The sequence below is a fragment of the Phaseolus vulgaris genome, chromosome 6 (assembly GCF_000499845.2).
Source record: "Phaseolus vulgaris cultivar G19833 chromosome 6, P. vulgaris v2.0, whole genome shotgun sequence".
NCBI lineage: Eukaryota > Viridiplantae > Streptophyta > Magnoliopsida > Fabales > Fabaceae > Phaseolus > Phaseolus vulgaris.
In genome coordinates, this window is record NC_023754.2 from 27,918,244 (window position 1) to 27,933,433 (window position 15,190).

The following is a 15,190-nucleotide window of genomic DNA, read 5'->3' on the forward strand; positions in this document are numbered from 1 at the left end:
TCAAAGCAAAAATTAAGATATATTTTCTTACCTAAAAATCACTTCTCAATCTCACTTTCTTTTCATAAATTCCAATTATATCTATATTTTCGTTTCAAACATAATTGGTAATTAACTCTGTTACGCAATAACATATATTCATGATAATTTTACTTATTTATAGCAGTTGAGGTTATTTATTTATTTATTTATAGAAGCAACTATTGCACCCTCTCTTATGTCACATTAATTAAGTAACTTGGGAAGAAAATAAAGATAGTGCTAAGCTTTCTGCTGCATAGTACCCTCCTGTTTTCTCTTTAGTTGTTCTTCTGACAAAGAACTTTACACCCCACCTAAGTTTAGTTTTTGGCGCGTACCACGTGGATTTCATGCCATGGTTTTATGATTGTACTAACTAAAAACACTTTTCGCTTTATATATCAGCCTAAGCACATATATATATAAAAGCAGTTGATAATATTTCCTCCCTCAAGGCCAACAAAAAGCTTCCGAGTTAAGAAAAGCTCGATCTGGTTTCTCTCTGCTAGAAATGGCTGAGGAATCTCAAGGGATTAAGCTGTTTGGTGCAATGATTAGACTGAACAGTGAGGAAGTAAAGAAAGGAGAAAAAGGAAGGGAATACAAGAGGGAGGAGAAGAGAACAGAGAAGATAATACCGTGCCCCAGATGCAAGAGCATGGAAACTAAATTCTGTTACTTCAATAACTACAACGTTAATCAGCCAAGGCATTTTTGTAAGAGCTGCCAGAGGTACTGGACTGCCGGTGGGGCCCTCCGAAACGTCGCCATCGGAGCCGGCCGTCGGAAGGGCAAGCCGTCGTGTCATGGTGGCGGTGAGTTCCCCGATGGCTCTGTCTATGAAAGTTCGGAAGATGAGAACAAGTTTGAGATGGATCATAGGTTGGTTTCGGAAGAGGGTCACACAGAATTCCGGCAAATTTTCCCGGCGACCAAGCGGCGGAGGGCTCCATCAGGTGGGTGGTTATCCGTCTCATGCTCGTCTTATCTTATCTTATTTGTATTTTTTTGCGGCGGCAAGCGGCGGAAGATTCTTAATATGGTTTCATATCCATGAATTTAGAAAATATGTAAATTAGTTTTTTCATTCTAAAATTCATCATGTTTTTCATGTTAAAAGTAATTAAACATACACAGGTTTTTAAAGGTTGAAAACTAAATTAATACAAAAAGTTTCTGTGCGTGTATAAATGTATATATTCACCATATTTGGTAAAAATTATAAAGATTAAAAATCTATATTTTTATTTTGTTTATCACGTTATTTCTTTTTCTCACAAGAGTTAAATAAGCTGTTGAATGTCTCTAATAACTATTTTTTTTTCTTTTATCTCATATTCTAGATAAAATTTGGAGGAGTAATTATATTCAGACATCCAATAGGTATAACCCATGACATCTATTCCAGAGCATCATTTTTCTTTTATTTCTTTCTCTGCTTCTGGCATGAGATGTGTGTACATCACTATCCAGTTCAAATAGTTAAATTGGTGAATCTTATATCGGTTTACCCTATTCACATATATTATGAATGTGACTAATTGTAAGATTTTTTTTTTCATTTTTTCCCTTAAAATAAGCTTTGAACGGTCCAAAATATTTGAAAGGAATTGGTTGTTTGTGCAGCTCAGCACGACGGTCAATAAAATCATCTAGGAATTGAAAACACAGAACATGGTGGACTTATATACGAACAAGAAGAAGAATTCAAAAACGACGGAGCAAAGCGTGTCTTGAAGATGTGAAATGGATAATTCTAAGCTATGTGACATATTCACATTAGTTTTTTCCTCTATGCTACACTCCATTCTCCATATATATCAAGGTTTTATCTTTTAAGCTAACAATGGATTTCACATAGTTGCCTAAATTGGGTTTCACACTACCTTTTACACCATTCCCATCCACCAAATTCATGTATATATTCACATCATATTCATGAAATATTTGTCACTGGACAGAGAGAGACATGATTGAAAAAGTTTACATCCAAACAAAGGGTATATGTATATATTATATTTCAGTGCAATTTGTTGTTTAATTTATTCACCTTTTTTATGCTTATCTTGAGAGTGGTTGTTCTAGAGGCCGGCCAATAAACCTTACCAAATCAATAAAATTTTTAAGAAAGAATTTCCAATTTGGCAGAACAGAACGAAGATTCCAATATTATGCTTTATAACAATGACGTAAGAGTGGAAAATTTTATTGAAAAATATTTACGAATAATCATATTGAAAAGGGCATTTCATCTTTCTTTTTTCATGATATTTCAAATATTTAATGAGATTTATTTTATGATGAATTGAGAGGTTCTCTTAATCATGCATATTACAAAAGTGTTATAATTATACTGTAGTTGAGGTTGAATTTGTCCTTTTTCTTTTCTTTGAATAAACATAAGCAACTAATAAAGTACATTTAATGAAGCTATATGCTTAACCCTTGACTTATTAGAGATTAATTATAGGTTGCGTTTCCCTTAGTGTTTTCGTCTTGGTTTGCTCTTCATTACTTATTCCAGAGAGCAAATACTTATAAAATTAGCGCCGTCATTATATATTCTTGTAATAATAATCTTTCTGGAATCACATTCCTTCATCCTGTGACGACAAAACAAATTATTCATATATGATAAACCGTTTGAAAGGGAATATGATGTTAAGTTACAGGTTCCCTTATTCACTAACATTTTTATATCATTTTTTTTTTCTTTTGCCACTTGTCACCTCATATGTGCTGTTAGTCACTACATGAATAACAAAACTCAAATTATTATATCATTGTGAATGTGAAGGAAGAGTGCTTTGGAAAAAAAAAGATTTGATTCTGTTTATGACACATAATCAATAATAGGTCATTTTTATATTCCATAAACTTCGGTTTGGATTTGCTCTAATTTGTAATTTGTGACCATGAGACAATCATTTTCTCACAAAAGTTTGTCCATAAATAAACAAAAAAAAAATTGTTTGTTGTGATTTAACTCAATTTTGAAATTTCAAGACAGAAATTTTTTAATAATACATGAAAGTAATCTTATTGAGAAATTTAGTCTCTGAAAATTATAAAAAAATTTATTTTAATTTTTAAATTACTATATTGATGTATCACTAAAACATTTATTAATATGCATATATATATATATATATTTATTAATTTTTTATTTTTTTTTTAAAAATAGTTGTATTTCTTTTTTTGTCAACTTTTAACAGTGCAATTTCAGAGAGAAAGCATGATAAAGACTTTAATACTTAAATTTAACTCATTTTTTTCATAATAACTAATTTTATTTTTCTTTTCACAACCAAACAGTGTTAAAATTGAAATATATATATATATATATATATATATATATATATATATATATATAGAGAGAGAGAGAGAGAGAGAGAGAATTACGCGCTTTCAATCCCAATTTATAAGAATTATGTTAAAAACTAATCAAGTTTTTATATACTAAAAGATAAATCTTTCATCACTCGAAAAAAAACCTAATCATTTTTTTAAATAACATGAAATAAGTATTTATAATAAAAAATTACTTATAAAAAATTTATAAAAATTATTTATATTTATTTTTATAGTTACCTACAATAATATTTTTATTTTAATAATTATCTATATAATTATTATATAAAGAGAATATAATATTTAGTAATTTTTTTGGTGTTATCTTTTAATTAAAAATAATAATTTATTTATTTAATAAAATAAATAATTGAGGTAGAAAAATATTTTAAAATAATCAAATAACTTTTTTGAAAAAATTACGAGTATATGATTTTTTTAATATCTTTTTTATAAAATTATATATGTATATATTTTAAATTTATTATTTTTTTAATGTATTTTATAAAAATGTATATATTTTAATGTAATAAAAATGTAAAAAGAGATTGGCGCGGGCACTAGTTGATGGACTGGAAAATATGTTCAATAATATATATGTATATTTTTTGCTTCAAAAGGATTTCAGTTTTTGTCAAGTGATTTTTTAAAATTTAAATTTTGTAAAAGAAGAAAATAAAGACCAGAGTTCTCCTAATCATCATATTTATATAATTTTTTTCTGCGTGGTATTAAAAGAATATATAATATGTGGCTAAAATAATCCTACGTATTTTTTAAAAACATTATATTTGATAAGAATAATGGTATTAAATTAAGCTTATCAAAAAGTCCAATACAAGTAGATAATTGAGTTTTTTAAAAATATTTTTCAAACGATTTATTCTAAATATGAAAAAAACACGGTTAAAAAACAATCATTTTAGTAATTTTTATGTTTCAGAAGAAGTTTCGTGATACAAAATTAATTAATGTACTAAACATTTCACATTCACATGATTTTGGATTTTGAAAATTAATATATTTTAAAAGTCTATTTATCAAAACAGGTAATTGCTTGCATGAGATAAATTAAACATACTACCTATTAACATAACTTAAATGCTCTAGTTCAGGGCCTCCCGAAGTCGCCATATGAATTACACTACTACACTTTGAAACTTTACATGAGTTAAATAAGATATTCTACATCAATTATTTAAACAATATAAATGCTAATGATAATTTTTTTTTTAATTTTTACATCAATTTTAATTAATGTAATATAAATTTATATTCTCTTCTTTATTAATTATAATTTTGAGCTAAGTTCAGCTTATTTGATTTACAGATTTAATATGTTTTACGACTTAGTTAGTCTTTAACTTTTTTTCACGTTAACTGGGTAGATTAATAATCCGTGTCATTGGGCTTCTGAATGGGGGAACTGGGGAAGAAAATTTGGGATAGAGGAGTTTTTGTTTTTGGACTGTTTCTTCCTGCACCTCCATATCTTCTTCTGGCACCTCCATACACAATATGAAAATACAATTTTATCCTTCTTGCGCCACCCCCATATAATAGCTTCCGGATTATGTAATCCTGAAACGCATTTGAAAAAAGACTTCCGGATTACATAATCCGGAAATTAAAAAAAACTTCCAGATTATGTAATCCGGAAAGTAATCATTCATATGAAAAAAGACTTCCGGATTATATAATCCATAAGCTAATTATAAATTTGAAAAATGACTTCCGGATTATGTAATCTGGAATATTACAGAGGGGCATTTTTGGAAATACGAAAATCTATGGAGGTGAGAGAAGAAGGTATGGAGGTGTAGGAAGAAGCAGCCTTGTTTTTGATTACGGATGGAAGAGTTTAAAACCTTATCCCCTTACAGGGAAATCCTTGCTGCACCTCTATTTTTTTTTCTTGCACCCGTATAAAAGAGGTGAAATGACAAATTTGTATTTCTCTTCATTTTTTCCATTAAATACTCATTTTCCTCCTCTCACTTACAACAACCTTCATCTCCAAAATCACCGCCGCAACAGCTTCTCATTCCTAGTACCACCGCCATCATAGGTCCTTCTCAGTACAACACCTCCCACTTCCCATCTCAAGCGTCACCGCCACATCACCTTTGTCGTTTAAGAACAATAAATTGTCTTTTGGATTACAATTTTAAAATTTAATTATTTGTATTCGAGATTACAAAATTCAGAGTATAATAAAATGAATTTAATGTATTTTAAATTATAGAATTTAGAATATAATTTTTAAATTATGAATGGTAGAATCTTGAGAAAATTTGTATTATGAATTAATTCGAAATACACATTATAATTAATATTTTGAATTATATAATATTTAGTATTGTATTTTTAATTTTACAGTAAAATTTTATATTTTGAATTCTAATATCTAAAATAGAAAATTTCAATATTTTTTAAAATACAGGTACCAGAATAAAATGTGGAGGTCGCGTTCCTTGCGATATCCAACAAAATGGCTTTATAAAGTTTTCTCTGCAACACAAAATTTACAGTCATATCCATCGAATGACAAACGCCCATCTTGTTAAAACAAAGATATATTTTTGGTGACTTTTTCTTACTGCACCTCCATGAATTCTTCTGCCACTCCATACACAACGTGAAAATACTTTTTTATTTTTCTTGTGTCACTCTCCTATAATAGCTTCTGAATTATGTAATCTGGACACGCATTAAAAAAAAACTTAAAACTAATCATGCATCTGAAAAAATGTTTATGGATTATGTAATCCGAAAACTAGTTACGAGTTTAAAAAAAAACTTTCAGATTATGTTATCCAAAATATTACATAGGAGTATTTTTGGAAATATGAAAATTTATGGAGGTGAAAGAAGAATATATGGAGGTGCAGAAAGAAACAACCATTTTTGGCATATCCATCGAATCACAAAGGCCCATCTTGTTAAAACAAAAATAGGTTTTTTGGCAAAGTCAAATATAAAAAAGAACTTTTGTATTGTACCCAACTCAATGTTGTCTCCAGATGTTATTTTTAAAACACAATAATAAAATATCAACATCTATTATTTTTGAACATTTCATCAATATCTATTAGTTCTTTCTATCTCTCCTTCTATTATACCATAATACTTATAAAAAATGTATTTCACTCTGCTTATGTGTCATTTAGTATTAATATTTTTTCTAAAATTAAACTGACTCTGAGTGTCCTTATTATTTGAAGAAAATTCAGTGACTTGAGTGATGTTGGACTCCTTGAGAAAGAAAAAGTCTTATTTATTAATGAAAAAATTTAAAAAGAGACACCTTACTAAAAGTAATTTTGTAATTTTTACTCTACTAACTCTTTTTTAAGATTTACGAAGTATGAGATAGTATTCAACTTATAAAATTTATAAATTTGATCTACTAAATAACAACACTCAGTCTAAATGAAATATAATATTTATAGGCATGTTTGCACAAACTTTTAGAAACCCTATTAATTCTTTCTATGTAGCTGAGCAAAAGGAATGAATTGGAACAGCAGGAAATATGCAATTTATGTAAATAAAGTCGATGGAATTAGAAAATGAGAGAGTAGTACAAGCCAAAGGATGGTTAGAGAGACTTGCAAAGTCTAGAAAAACCCCTCCTAAGGCCAAACTCATACATTATTAAGCAAACATACTAATCCTTAAATAAATATATAAATAGGTTAAGCCCTCCTTAAACAACAGCACCAAGAACAAAACCTAACAAAAGCTAACATGCATGGATGTTTTGGTCTGTTGTGGTTGGATTGGAGGGGTTGTTCAAACGACGAGGGAGCCATCTTCATTGATTCCAAGCTCCTTGAGGAGGTCCTGGCAGCCAGGGAGACGGTCCTTCTTGAGGAATCCGAGAGGGTTGGCCTGGCGGATTGGGGAGACGATTCCATTGTTCTTGGTGATGCTGATTCTGGCAGCCTGTTGAAGGTAAGATTCTTTGTCAACCTCAGAGCAATCTGGCCTTGGGCTCTTTACAAGGGTCACCTGGCAGTTGTCTTCCTCGTGGTCACCATCCACCTCCATTTTGTATGACCCCAATGCATCTGTCACTGTTTCTTTGTCGAATGTCACGTTCTTGGCGTTGTCAACTTGTGAGCACATCACACGCACAGCCGCACCTTCAATATCAACAATACGTTAAATTATACAGTTATATGGTAATTGGGAATATAACATTATAGGATGACAATGAGTCAAGTACTACCTTCGAGGAACTCAGACATCCTGGTGAGGAACTGTACACGGCATGTGTCACAGTAAACAGTGCCCTCCACAAAGAAGCGGTCGCGGGCAGAAGCTGAGCCTAGAAAGGACAAGAAGCAAAGGGCGGAGGCAAGGATGATGATTGCAGATTTTGCCATTGTGAATACTGCTTATTGGTTGAATGAGAGAGTTAGATAGATAGAGATGAATATGAATGTGTTGCATAGAGGAAGATGAGAGGATTGCATTTTATAGCTGCAGGGTGAGTTTAATGTGAGGTTCTGCTTCCTCCTGTATCTGTGGATGATTCAAACTGTTATTTTGACCCTCTTTTTGCTCCTTCTTTATGTGCATCAACTTGGAAGACCGGTTAAATAGGAAACCATTCAAGAACAACCATACCTCAATGCCTCGTTGTGGATACAATAGTTTCACAAAATATTATTACTTTATTATTATAATTAAGGAGCTGTAAGGTGGAAATAAAAGAAATAAGTGTCAAAATGATAATTAATAGTTGCAGTTGCACAATATACTTATTGACTTTTAAATAAGAATTAATTACATAAAAAATATTTTTAGCAATCCACTTTTCTTTAGAAAGCAGTTTTAATAAAAAATAATAATATGTTAAGATAATAATAATAATAATGAATATAAATAAAAGTTTAAAATAAAATAACAATTTATTTGATTATAAAGCAGGTATATAAAATGATAAAGGTGGCATATAAAATAATTTATTTTCTTGTTGTCTACATCTAATGTGTTCTGATACGAAACACCATTTAATGAATAAAGCTTCAGTTAATATTGAATATGTAAATTATAATAATTTCAATAATCATATCAACCCATGGTCTGATTTGTGTAATATTTAGTTTCGTTTAGCAGTGATGTTTAACCGTTTGAATTCCAAAAATGTTTCATGTGGATGCTATAGCTGTTATCGTTCTTTCTAATTGTCATTACCAGACTGATCTAAGATACCATGGAAACGTGAGTCGGTTGTAAACTGTTAATAATCAGGAAATATTTTATTCGTATGATCCAGTTTAAAATGTTGATAAACTTTATCCTCAGATTTTATGTGAATTTGTTCTGGTTAAGCCAACTGTTTATAGTCAAATACAATAATATATCACATTTCAAACAAAGCACCAGTGGTCTAGTGGTAGAATAGTACCCTGCCACGGTACAGACCCGGGTTCGATTCCCGGCTGGTGCAGTTTCTCTTCTTTTTGCAGTTTCTCTTCTTTTTGCAGTTTCTCTTTTTTTTTTCTTTCCATTTTTATAATGTAATGATTGCTCTCTCACAAAGACAAAAGGTAAAAAAAACCCGGTTCGAAAATGAATATAGAAAAAGAAAAGGGAGAGAAAACTAAAAAAGAAGGCAGAAGGAAAGTTGGTGAATTGGTTGAAGAAGAGGTGGATCACTTGACCATTGCATTAGGCAGACACCTACAAAAAGATAGATAACAGATTTTGTCCCTGTGGCTGGGTCTTCTACATTTGTTTGTCTTTGTGAGTGTGAAGAGACGTCATTGGATAAAATTGCAACGATGAGCCATAAATGTAATGAAGATATAAAATTCTTTAATATCCCTTTGGTGGAACTGCACTTGTGAAGCTTGTGCAAAACCTCCCACTTTTTAAAATTAATGACATTTCATTAGTGGGGCGTCCATTTTGACTTCCAAATTCTTACTTATCCACACGTGTGAGGACAAATCCAAAATGGTATCCTCGACTTCAGTCCCACGTGTGATAACTGATGACGAAATCCCAGTTCAGAGTTTGCCATCATATTACTCATGTGCTGCTCTATCCATGCATCTAACTTCTGGGGTTGCTATGGAGTTGCATTCACCAATAACAATATGCCCAATAAATCACCTTACAAAACGAATTTGGCACATCACCACTCTGTTTTTAAGCTACGAAAAAGAACCAATTTCGCATGTGTCAACATTTTAAAAAAAATGGATTAAAGAATAATGCAGCCACATATTTATACTCTTGATGTTTTTTAGGGAAATATACTTTTCATCCTTAATTCAACTTTGTACTATTTATATGATCATATTTCTTATTCTTTATGCTAGGAATTTTCTCTTCTTTTAAAATATCTTTAATACGTATCATAAAAAAATACAATATTATTTTTTATCCTTATCGTTTTGTGAATTACTGCACTCAATATTTACAAAAAGAGCACTAAACACAATGTTACTTTTAATCTCTACTTGGTGACGGGAGAAAGAGATAATTCTGAAAATTGGAGAATCCCCAACCTTTACAATATCTGACTCTGCATAGTCCGGTTTAAATCAAACAATACTAAAAATAAGTTAATGTGTGTGACACGACACGTTTGTGTTCCTCTCGTACTAGTGTTGTGGCAATGGTCATTATTGATGAAATATCGCCTCAATCGTTCCAATTCAGAGACTAGCTTCATTGAGAAATATTATGCAATTATGCATCACCATCTTCGTCACCATATACGTCTTTACATTAACATAATCACATTTTTGATTTTTGTTTAACTTCTTCACTGTAACTTATGTACAATTCCGACCAAAAGATTCCTCTCCGCGGGTTAAAATTCTTTACTTAAAATTCAAGTTTTAAAATAACCTCAGAAAACACTGATTTTATGAGTTGAGAACACGAGTTTGAATATAAAAAACTTAATTTTTATAAGGAAATTACTTAACTGATTGAAATATACTAGTCGCGAGCTATAATCACCTGCGTTAATTATTATTATTATTATTATTATTTTCATGTGATGTTTGGATTTGAATTGGTGAGTTGATAAGAATTTGACTTAAAAGGCTAAAAGAACAACTTAGGTAATAAATTGTTATCGACGCATTTTACCTTACAAAACACATTTTGCGCACAAGCACACAGTAATATTAATTAGATTCCGAGCATTTGCATACATTTGGAAATGTAACCAAATTGTGTGCAAACAGAGGCAGTAAGAAAGAAATGATTTTGGTGTGACGTTAGTTGTGGGAGTGGCACACATCATATTAGCACTGTCACAAAGCCAAACTCAACCAAAAATGTGTAACTGGTAACGATGAATGGGATGGTTTCTTCACACGTGGGAAACTTCAGTGCCTGCAATTCGCATATATGGATACAAATTTGTAGTGGACTCCAACGTGGAAATGCCACAGCCATCAAAGTTTCAAATATATCTTCATCTCCCCACCCAAATCAGCAATACCTTTATTACTGCTATCTTATAACCTATTTTGTAGCTCTAAATTTCAGATGGCCTATAGTTTATACATATATATCACTCAAATACCTTAATACCGACATGAAACTAAAAGAATTATATTTTCTCTTTTATTTTTACTTGTGAATGAAGATGCTCTTTAATGCAGGACTACCTATCTATCTGGCTATTTCTTGGAGAGTTCCACCACCATAGCCACATATTCTCCCAGCTCAAATCTCTATGATACATCTATGAAACTGCATGCTTTTAAATGCACTTTAATAATAAAAAAGTGAGGGGTTTTATTTAACTTAATATAGCATTCTCAGGATGACTGCTCTTCTTCCTCCACCCTCCATGGAAAGGGAAACTTGGGATGATTAATCTCCCTGCATGTGAGAATATCACAGGCATTGAAGGATCTCCATGCATGTGAGATCAGATTGTGCAGGCAATGAAGGATCATGAAGAGATATATTAAGTGACATTAACGTTGACACGTGTGCACAGCACCCAAATTTGATGGTTCCATGAGGGAACATGGAGGCTGGGGCTCCCTGATTCTCACATGCAATGGACGTGGGCTTACATCAAAAACCAAAGTCTAAATTTAGTTAGTTGTTGTCTCTTTTAATGAATAAAATTCCAAGTCATATTATGCAGCCTTGCTTGTTGGGACCAGTGAACAAAGACTTCCCATCCTTTTCCACCCAACAAGCTCCCCAAAATTGAATTTGACGAATATAGATAATGGATGGGTCCTTACAAGCTCATAGTAGCATTTCATCTCCACTAATTTCTACACTAATTAGGTTCACAATTTTCAGACGACCCAACTTAGGTGTTAGTGATATTGTACCGAATACTTTATTTATCCAAAAAATATATAGAACATGGACTTTTAACTCTACATATTTAACTACAATTAAATTATGAACCACTCTACTTATCTTAGTATTATTTTAGCTCAAATATGGTCACAACTGCGTATATCATAAAATTAGCATCTTGTCTCTAGTGAAGTTCAGGTACGGAAATCTTTTTCATGAAACAAATGATGCATAAATTCTATTACTTAATAAATCCATAATTTGAGATCTTGTATCATAATATCATAATCCACCATTACATTAAATGGGACAGCACTGTTTTCTGCATGTGCTCTGTGCTTTCCTTTTATTTTTAACTTCACGGAGCTCTTCAAATAGTCTCATTGATTCGTTTTCTCTCTCTGTCTCAAAGTCAGAAACACAAACTAAGTTGTGTAAGAACCAAACCCCAAACGCGCACTTTTTCAAACTTCAGCATCTTGTTTTGTTTTCTCCTTCCTCTTAAACATGTCAACCCCTTCATCATCTTCTTCTATTTGGGTGTTGTCTAACATAAAGCTTCAGTTCTTTGCCCGCATCAGACGGTTTCTCCAATCCAAAGCATCGAGAAAGCGTTTTGATCCCTCCGATCGGTTTGACACGGCTAAGAGCAGAGGTGAACACAAGAAGGCTGAAAATCTTGAAACAGTACAGGTTATGGAGAAGCCTGAAGAGGAGGAGGAAGAAGAAGTTTCTGAGATCATGTTCCAGAGAACTGTAAAGATGCTTCACTTTGGAAGCTGGGAAGAGAAGGAAGTGGCAGCAAAGGAGATTGAGAAGTTAGCCAAGGAAGATGTTAAGGTCAGAAAGTTGATAACAGAACTTGGGGTGGTGCCGGTGTTGGTATCTATGGCTGCGTCGCCAGTGGCTAGCCGCCGGCGAGCCGGATTGACGGCGTTGATCCACCTGGCTGATGGAACTTACACGTGAGTCTTTCTACCATATATGTTCTTTCTTTTTATGAATGATTATCACAAGAAGCAATCTGTTGAAAAGTGTTTGGAAGTCATACTTTCTTGTTTGATTTCAAAGGGATTAGAAGTAAACAATTCCATAATATAAAACCTGTGTAATTCAGCTTGATTTGAAAATTTGTGTTTGATTCAACTTTGAAAGTATGTGAATGATTTGGTAAGTTCTATAGGTTTTATTCGTTGAATTGAATTTACATGAGATTAATTTGAAGAGTCCAAATTGTTGGGTGTAGCTAACATAGATATTCATACTCGGAATACATCAATGACAAGGAAGATAAAATGAATGATTGGAATTTTAAACAGTTAAAAATTTGTGAGAAGGAATAATAAAGAAATTAGGACAGAATTAGTAGCATTTGGTTAAGGTCCACTAAGTAGAAATCAAGGTGCACGATTTAGAGCTAAAACCTTATTTATCATTTTGTTGTCTTCTCCTTTGCCATATTGTTTGATATGGACAAATATGTAATCATATTTTATAAAGAAATGGGTGAGAGTGGACCTATCGTGAACCGCTCATTTTGACTTATGGGTGGCCAAGACAAGATTGATGTACACAAAGTGGCCATTGGCCTTGGCGGGTTTGGTTCATGACTCCACAGTAACCACAGACAAATTATTCTGTGCATTTTCATGGGGTTAAAAAGATAAATAAATAATTTCAGCAAAGGCAAAGACATCATGTGGGTGGGTGTAGGCATTTATAGTTACATGATGAAAGTTATCAAACTAATTATACTTGTATAATTGTATTCATTACATTAAATATGAGAAAAAAATTAGCCAACGTTAAGTGCCAACTGAGTTGCTGGGCTGTTAGATAAGCTAGAGGGGACAAAGTTCCCATTGAAGCGACATTTTTGTCCTAAAATTCATAAATTACAGATTATTATAAAATATAGGGTGGTCGATCGGATTCCTTTATGATCTTTATTGAAATTTTATGTCTTTTGTTTGACCACCATTCTCCAGCACAGATGTTAACTTCAGATTCTCATTGACTTCACTCTGCTATAAATAATGTTTTTAATTTAGTTGGTATGGTCTTGTTATTCTTTATTACACAAATTGCACCAATCCCATCAAAAGGAGAAAAAGTGAATTGAACGAGGTAGGATGCTGGTTGAGAGTTGAGTTCCGGCTATAGTTTATGCTGACTTTGATAAAATATTAAATCTAGAATAGTAGTATTTGTTTCTGACCTAACTTTGACTGAGTTGAAAAATGTTTTTCTTCCTTCAGGAACAAGGCTTTGATCGTGGAGGCAGGAATATTGTCCAAGCTGCCAAAGACAATTGACCTTGTAGATGAATCAACAAGAAGTAAATTGGCAGAGTTGCTTCTGTCACTGTCATCTCTAGCAAACACTCAGTTCCATCTTGCTTCATTAGACTTTCTCCCATTACTTAAACACATTTTTGAGACAGACACCTGTTTTGACACCAAACAATCGTGTTTGGGTGCTTTGTATAACCTATCAACTGTATTAGAGAATGCATCCCCTATGGTTTCAAGTGGGGTGGTCCCTATCCTCTTGGAAGTGTCTTCATTAAAAGAAATTTCAGAGAAAGCACTTGCCACTCTAGGGAACTTGTCCGTGACTTTGATGGGGAAAAAAGCAATAGAGAACAGCACAATGGTACCAGAAACCTTTATTGATATCTTGTCATGGGAAGATAAGCCTAAATGCCAAGAGTTATCGGTGTATATTTTAATGATTCTAGCACATCAAAGCTCATTGCAAAGAAAGAAAATGGTAGAGGCAGGGCTCGTTCCTGTGCTTCTTGAATTGGTTTTATTGGGCAGCCCTTTAGCTCAGAAGAGAGCAATGAAACTATTGCAATGGTTTAAGGATGAAAGGCAAACTAGGATGGGGCCACATTCTGGTCCACAAACACCAAGATTTGCAATGGGGTCACCTGTAGATCAAAGAGAAGCAAAAGAAGGGAAGAGAATGATGAAGAGTTTGGTGAAACAAAGTTTGCACAGGAATATGGAAATGATAACTAACAGAGCAAATGCTGCAGGGGAGTCTTCTAAATTGAAGTCTTTGATTATCAGCACAAGTTCCAAGAGTTTGCCTTACTAAGGGTCATTCTTTTCACACTTTCTTTCCCATAAAAATTTGAACTTGACTTACCTTTAGCAGTTTAGGCTTTCCTCAAATGTGCTATTGTTTTTTTTATGGGACAAAAACGTGAAAAACTATAGAACGTGAAAATGTCACCTTGACATTTCGTGGTACATTTGTATACGCTGACAGATATAAATGAAAAGTTTCCAGTAACATTTTCAGTGGAAATCGTTGAATATTAGAAATTCAAACTAATATTAAACTTCGCTTCAACGCCGAAGCCATTCTCACCAATCAAAAGTGCTTTCCGTAATCACTTTAGTATTTTCAAAGACACGTTTCACTGTTAGGAAAACGGGATAAAACACCATTTTGATGTAATAATGTAATAGCAAAATCTTAGTTTAACTTGTGAATATATGAG

General features: G+C 32.4%; 3 protein-coding genes and 1 non-coding gene across 5 annotated transcripts; 3 read left to right on the forward strand and 1 right to left on the reverse strand.

The window, feature by feature from the left end:
• Positions 1–227: 227 nt before the first annotated feature.
• On the forward strand, positions 228–2,050 carry LOC137832499 (dof zinc finger protein DOF1.5-like). Of its 2 annotated transcripts, XM_068640693.1 has the most exons (3): positions 258–977; positions 1,365–1,404; positions 1,648–2,050. In XM_068640693.1, exons 1-3 carry the CDS (start codon positions 533–535, stop codon positions 1,682–1,684), a joined length of 522 nt encoding a protein of 173 aa, XP_068496794.1. In that variant the 5' UTR covers positions 258–532; the 3' UTR covers positions 1,685–2,050. The 2 variants fall into 2 exon arrangements, with proteins under 2 accessions (XP_068496795.1, XP_068496794.1); XM_068640694.1 differs by lacking the exon at positions 1,365–1,404 and having other exon boundaries at positions 228–977.
• A 4,838-nt stretch (positions 2,051–6,888) lies between these two features.
• Positions 6,889–7,828, reverse strand: LOC137833174 (olee1-like protein). Its single transcript, XM_068641534.1, has 2 exons — positions 7,607–7,828; positions 6,889–7,520 (listed from the first exon to the last, which is right to left on the reverse strand). Exons 1-2 carry the CDS (start codon positions 7,761–7,763, stop codon positions 7,168–7,170), a joined length of 510 nt encoding a protein of 169 aa, XP_068497635.1. The 5' UTR covers positions 7,764–7,828; the 3' UTR covers positions 6,889–7,167.
• A 934-nt stretch (positions 7,829–8,762) lies between these two features.
• Positions 8,763–8,833, forward strand: TRNAG-GCC (transfer RNA glycine (anticodon GCC)). The gene has a single exon. It is a non-coding gene; the product is annotated as a tRNA-Gly (tRNA).
• Positions 8,834–11,939: 3,106 nt separating this feature from the next.
• On the forward strand, positions 11,940–14,994 carry LOC137832500 (U-box domain-containing protein 7). The gene is made up of 2 exons (XM_068640695.1): positions 11,940–12,641; positions 13,935–14,994. Exons 1-2 carry the CDS (start codon positions 12,184–12,186, stop codon positions 14,779–14,781), a joined length of 1,305 nt encoding a protein of 434 aa, XP_068496796.1. The 5' UTR covers positions 11,940–12,183; the 3' UTR covers positions 14,782–14,994.
• Positions 14,995–15,190: the final 196 nt, after the last annotated feature.

Bases quoted from the DNA above. Each gene is read 5' to 3' on its own strand.
- LOC137832499 (XM_068640693.1), top strand. From the start codon at position 533: ATGGCTGAGGAATCTCAAGGGATTAAGCTGTTTGGTGCAATGATTAGA. The intron at 978-1,364 runs GTGGGTGGTTAT...CTCATATTCTAG, and splicing joins GCGGCGGAGGGCTCCATCAG to ATAAAATTTGGAGGAGTAAT. The intron at 1,405-1,647 runs GTATAACCCATG...TTGTTTGTGCAG, and splicing joins TATATTCAGACATCCAATAG to CTCAGCACGACGGTCAATAA.
- LOC137833174 (XM_068641534.1), bottom strand. From the start codon at position 7,763: ATGGCAAAATCTGCAATCATCATCCTTGCCTCCGCCCTTTGCTTCTTG. The intron at 7,521-7,606 runs GTAGTACTTGAC...TTGATATTGAAG, and splicing joins GATGTCTGAGTTCCTCGAAG to GTGCGGCTGTGCGTGTGATG.
- LOC137832500 (XM_068640695.1), top strand. From the start codon at position 12,184: ATGTCAACCCCTTCATCATCTTCTTCTATTTGGGTGTTGTCTAACATA. The intron at 12,642-13,934 runs GTGAGTCTTTCT...TTCTTCCTTCAG, and splicing joins CTGGCTGATGGAACTTACAC to GAACAAGGCTTTGATCGTGG.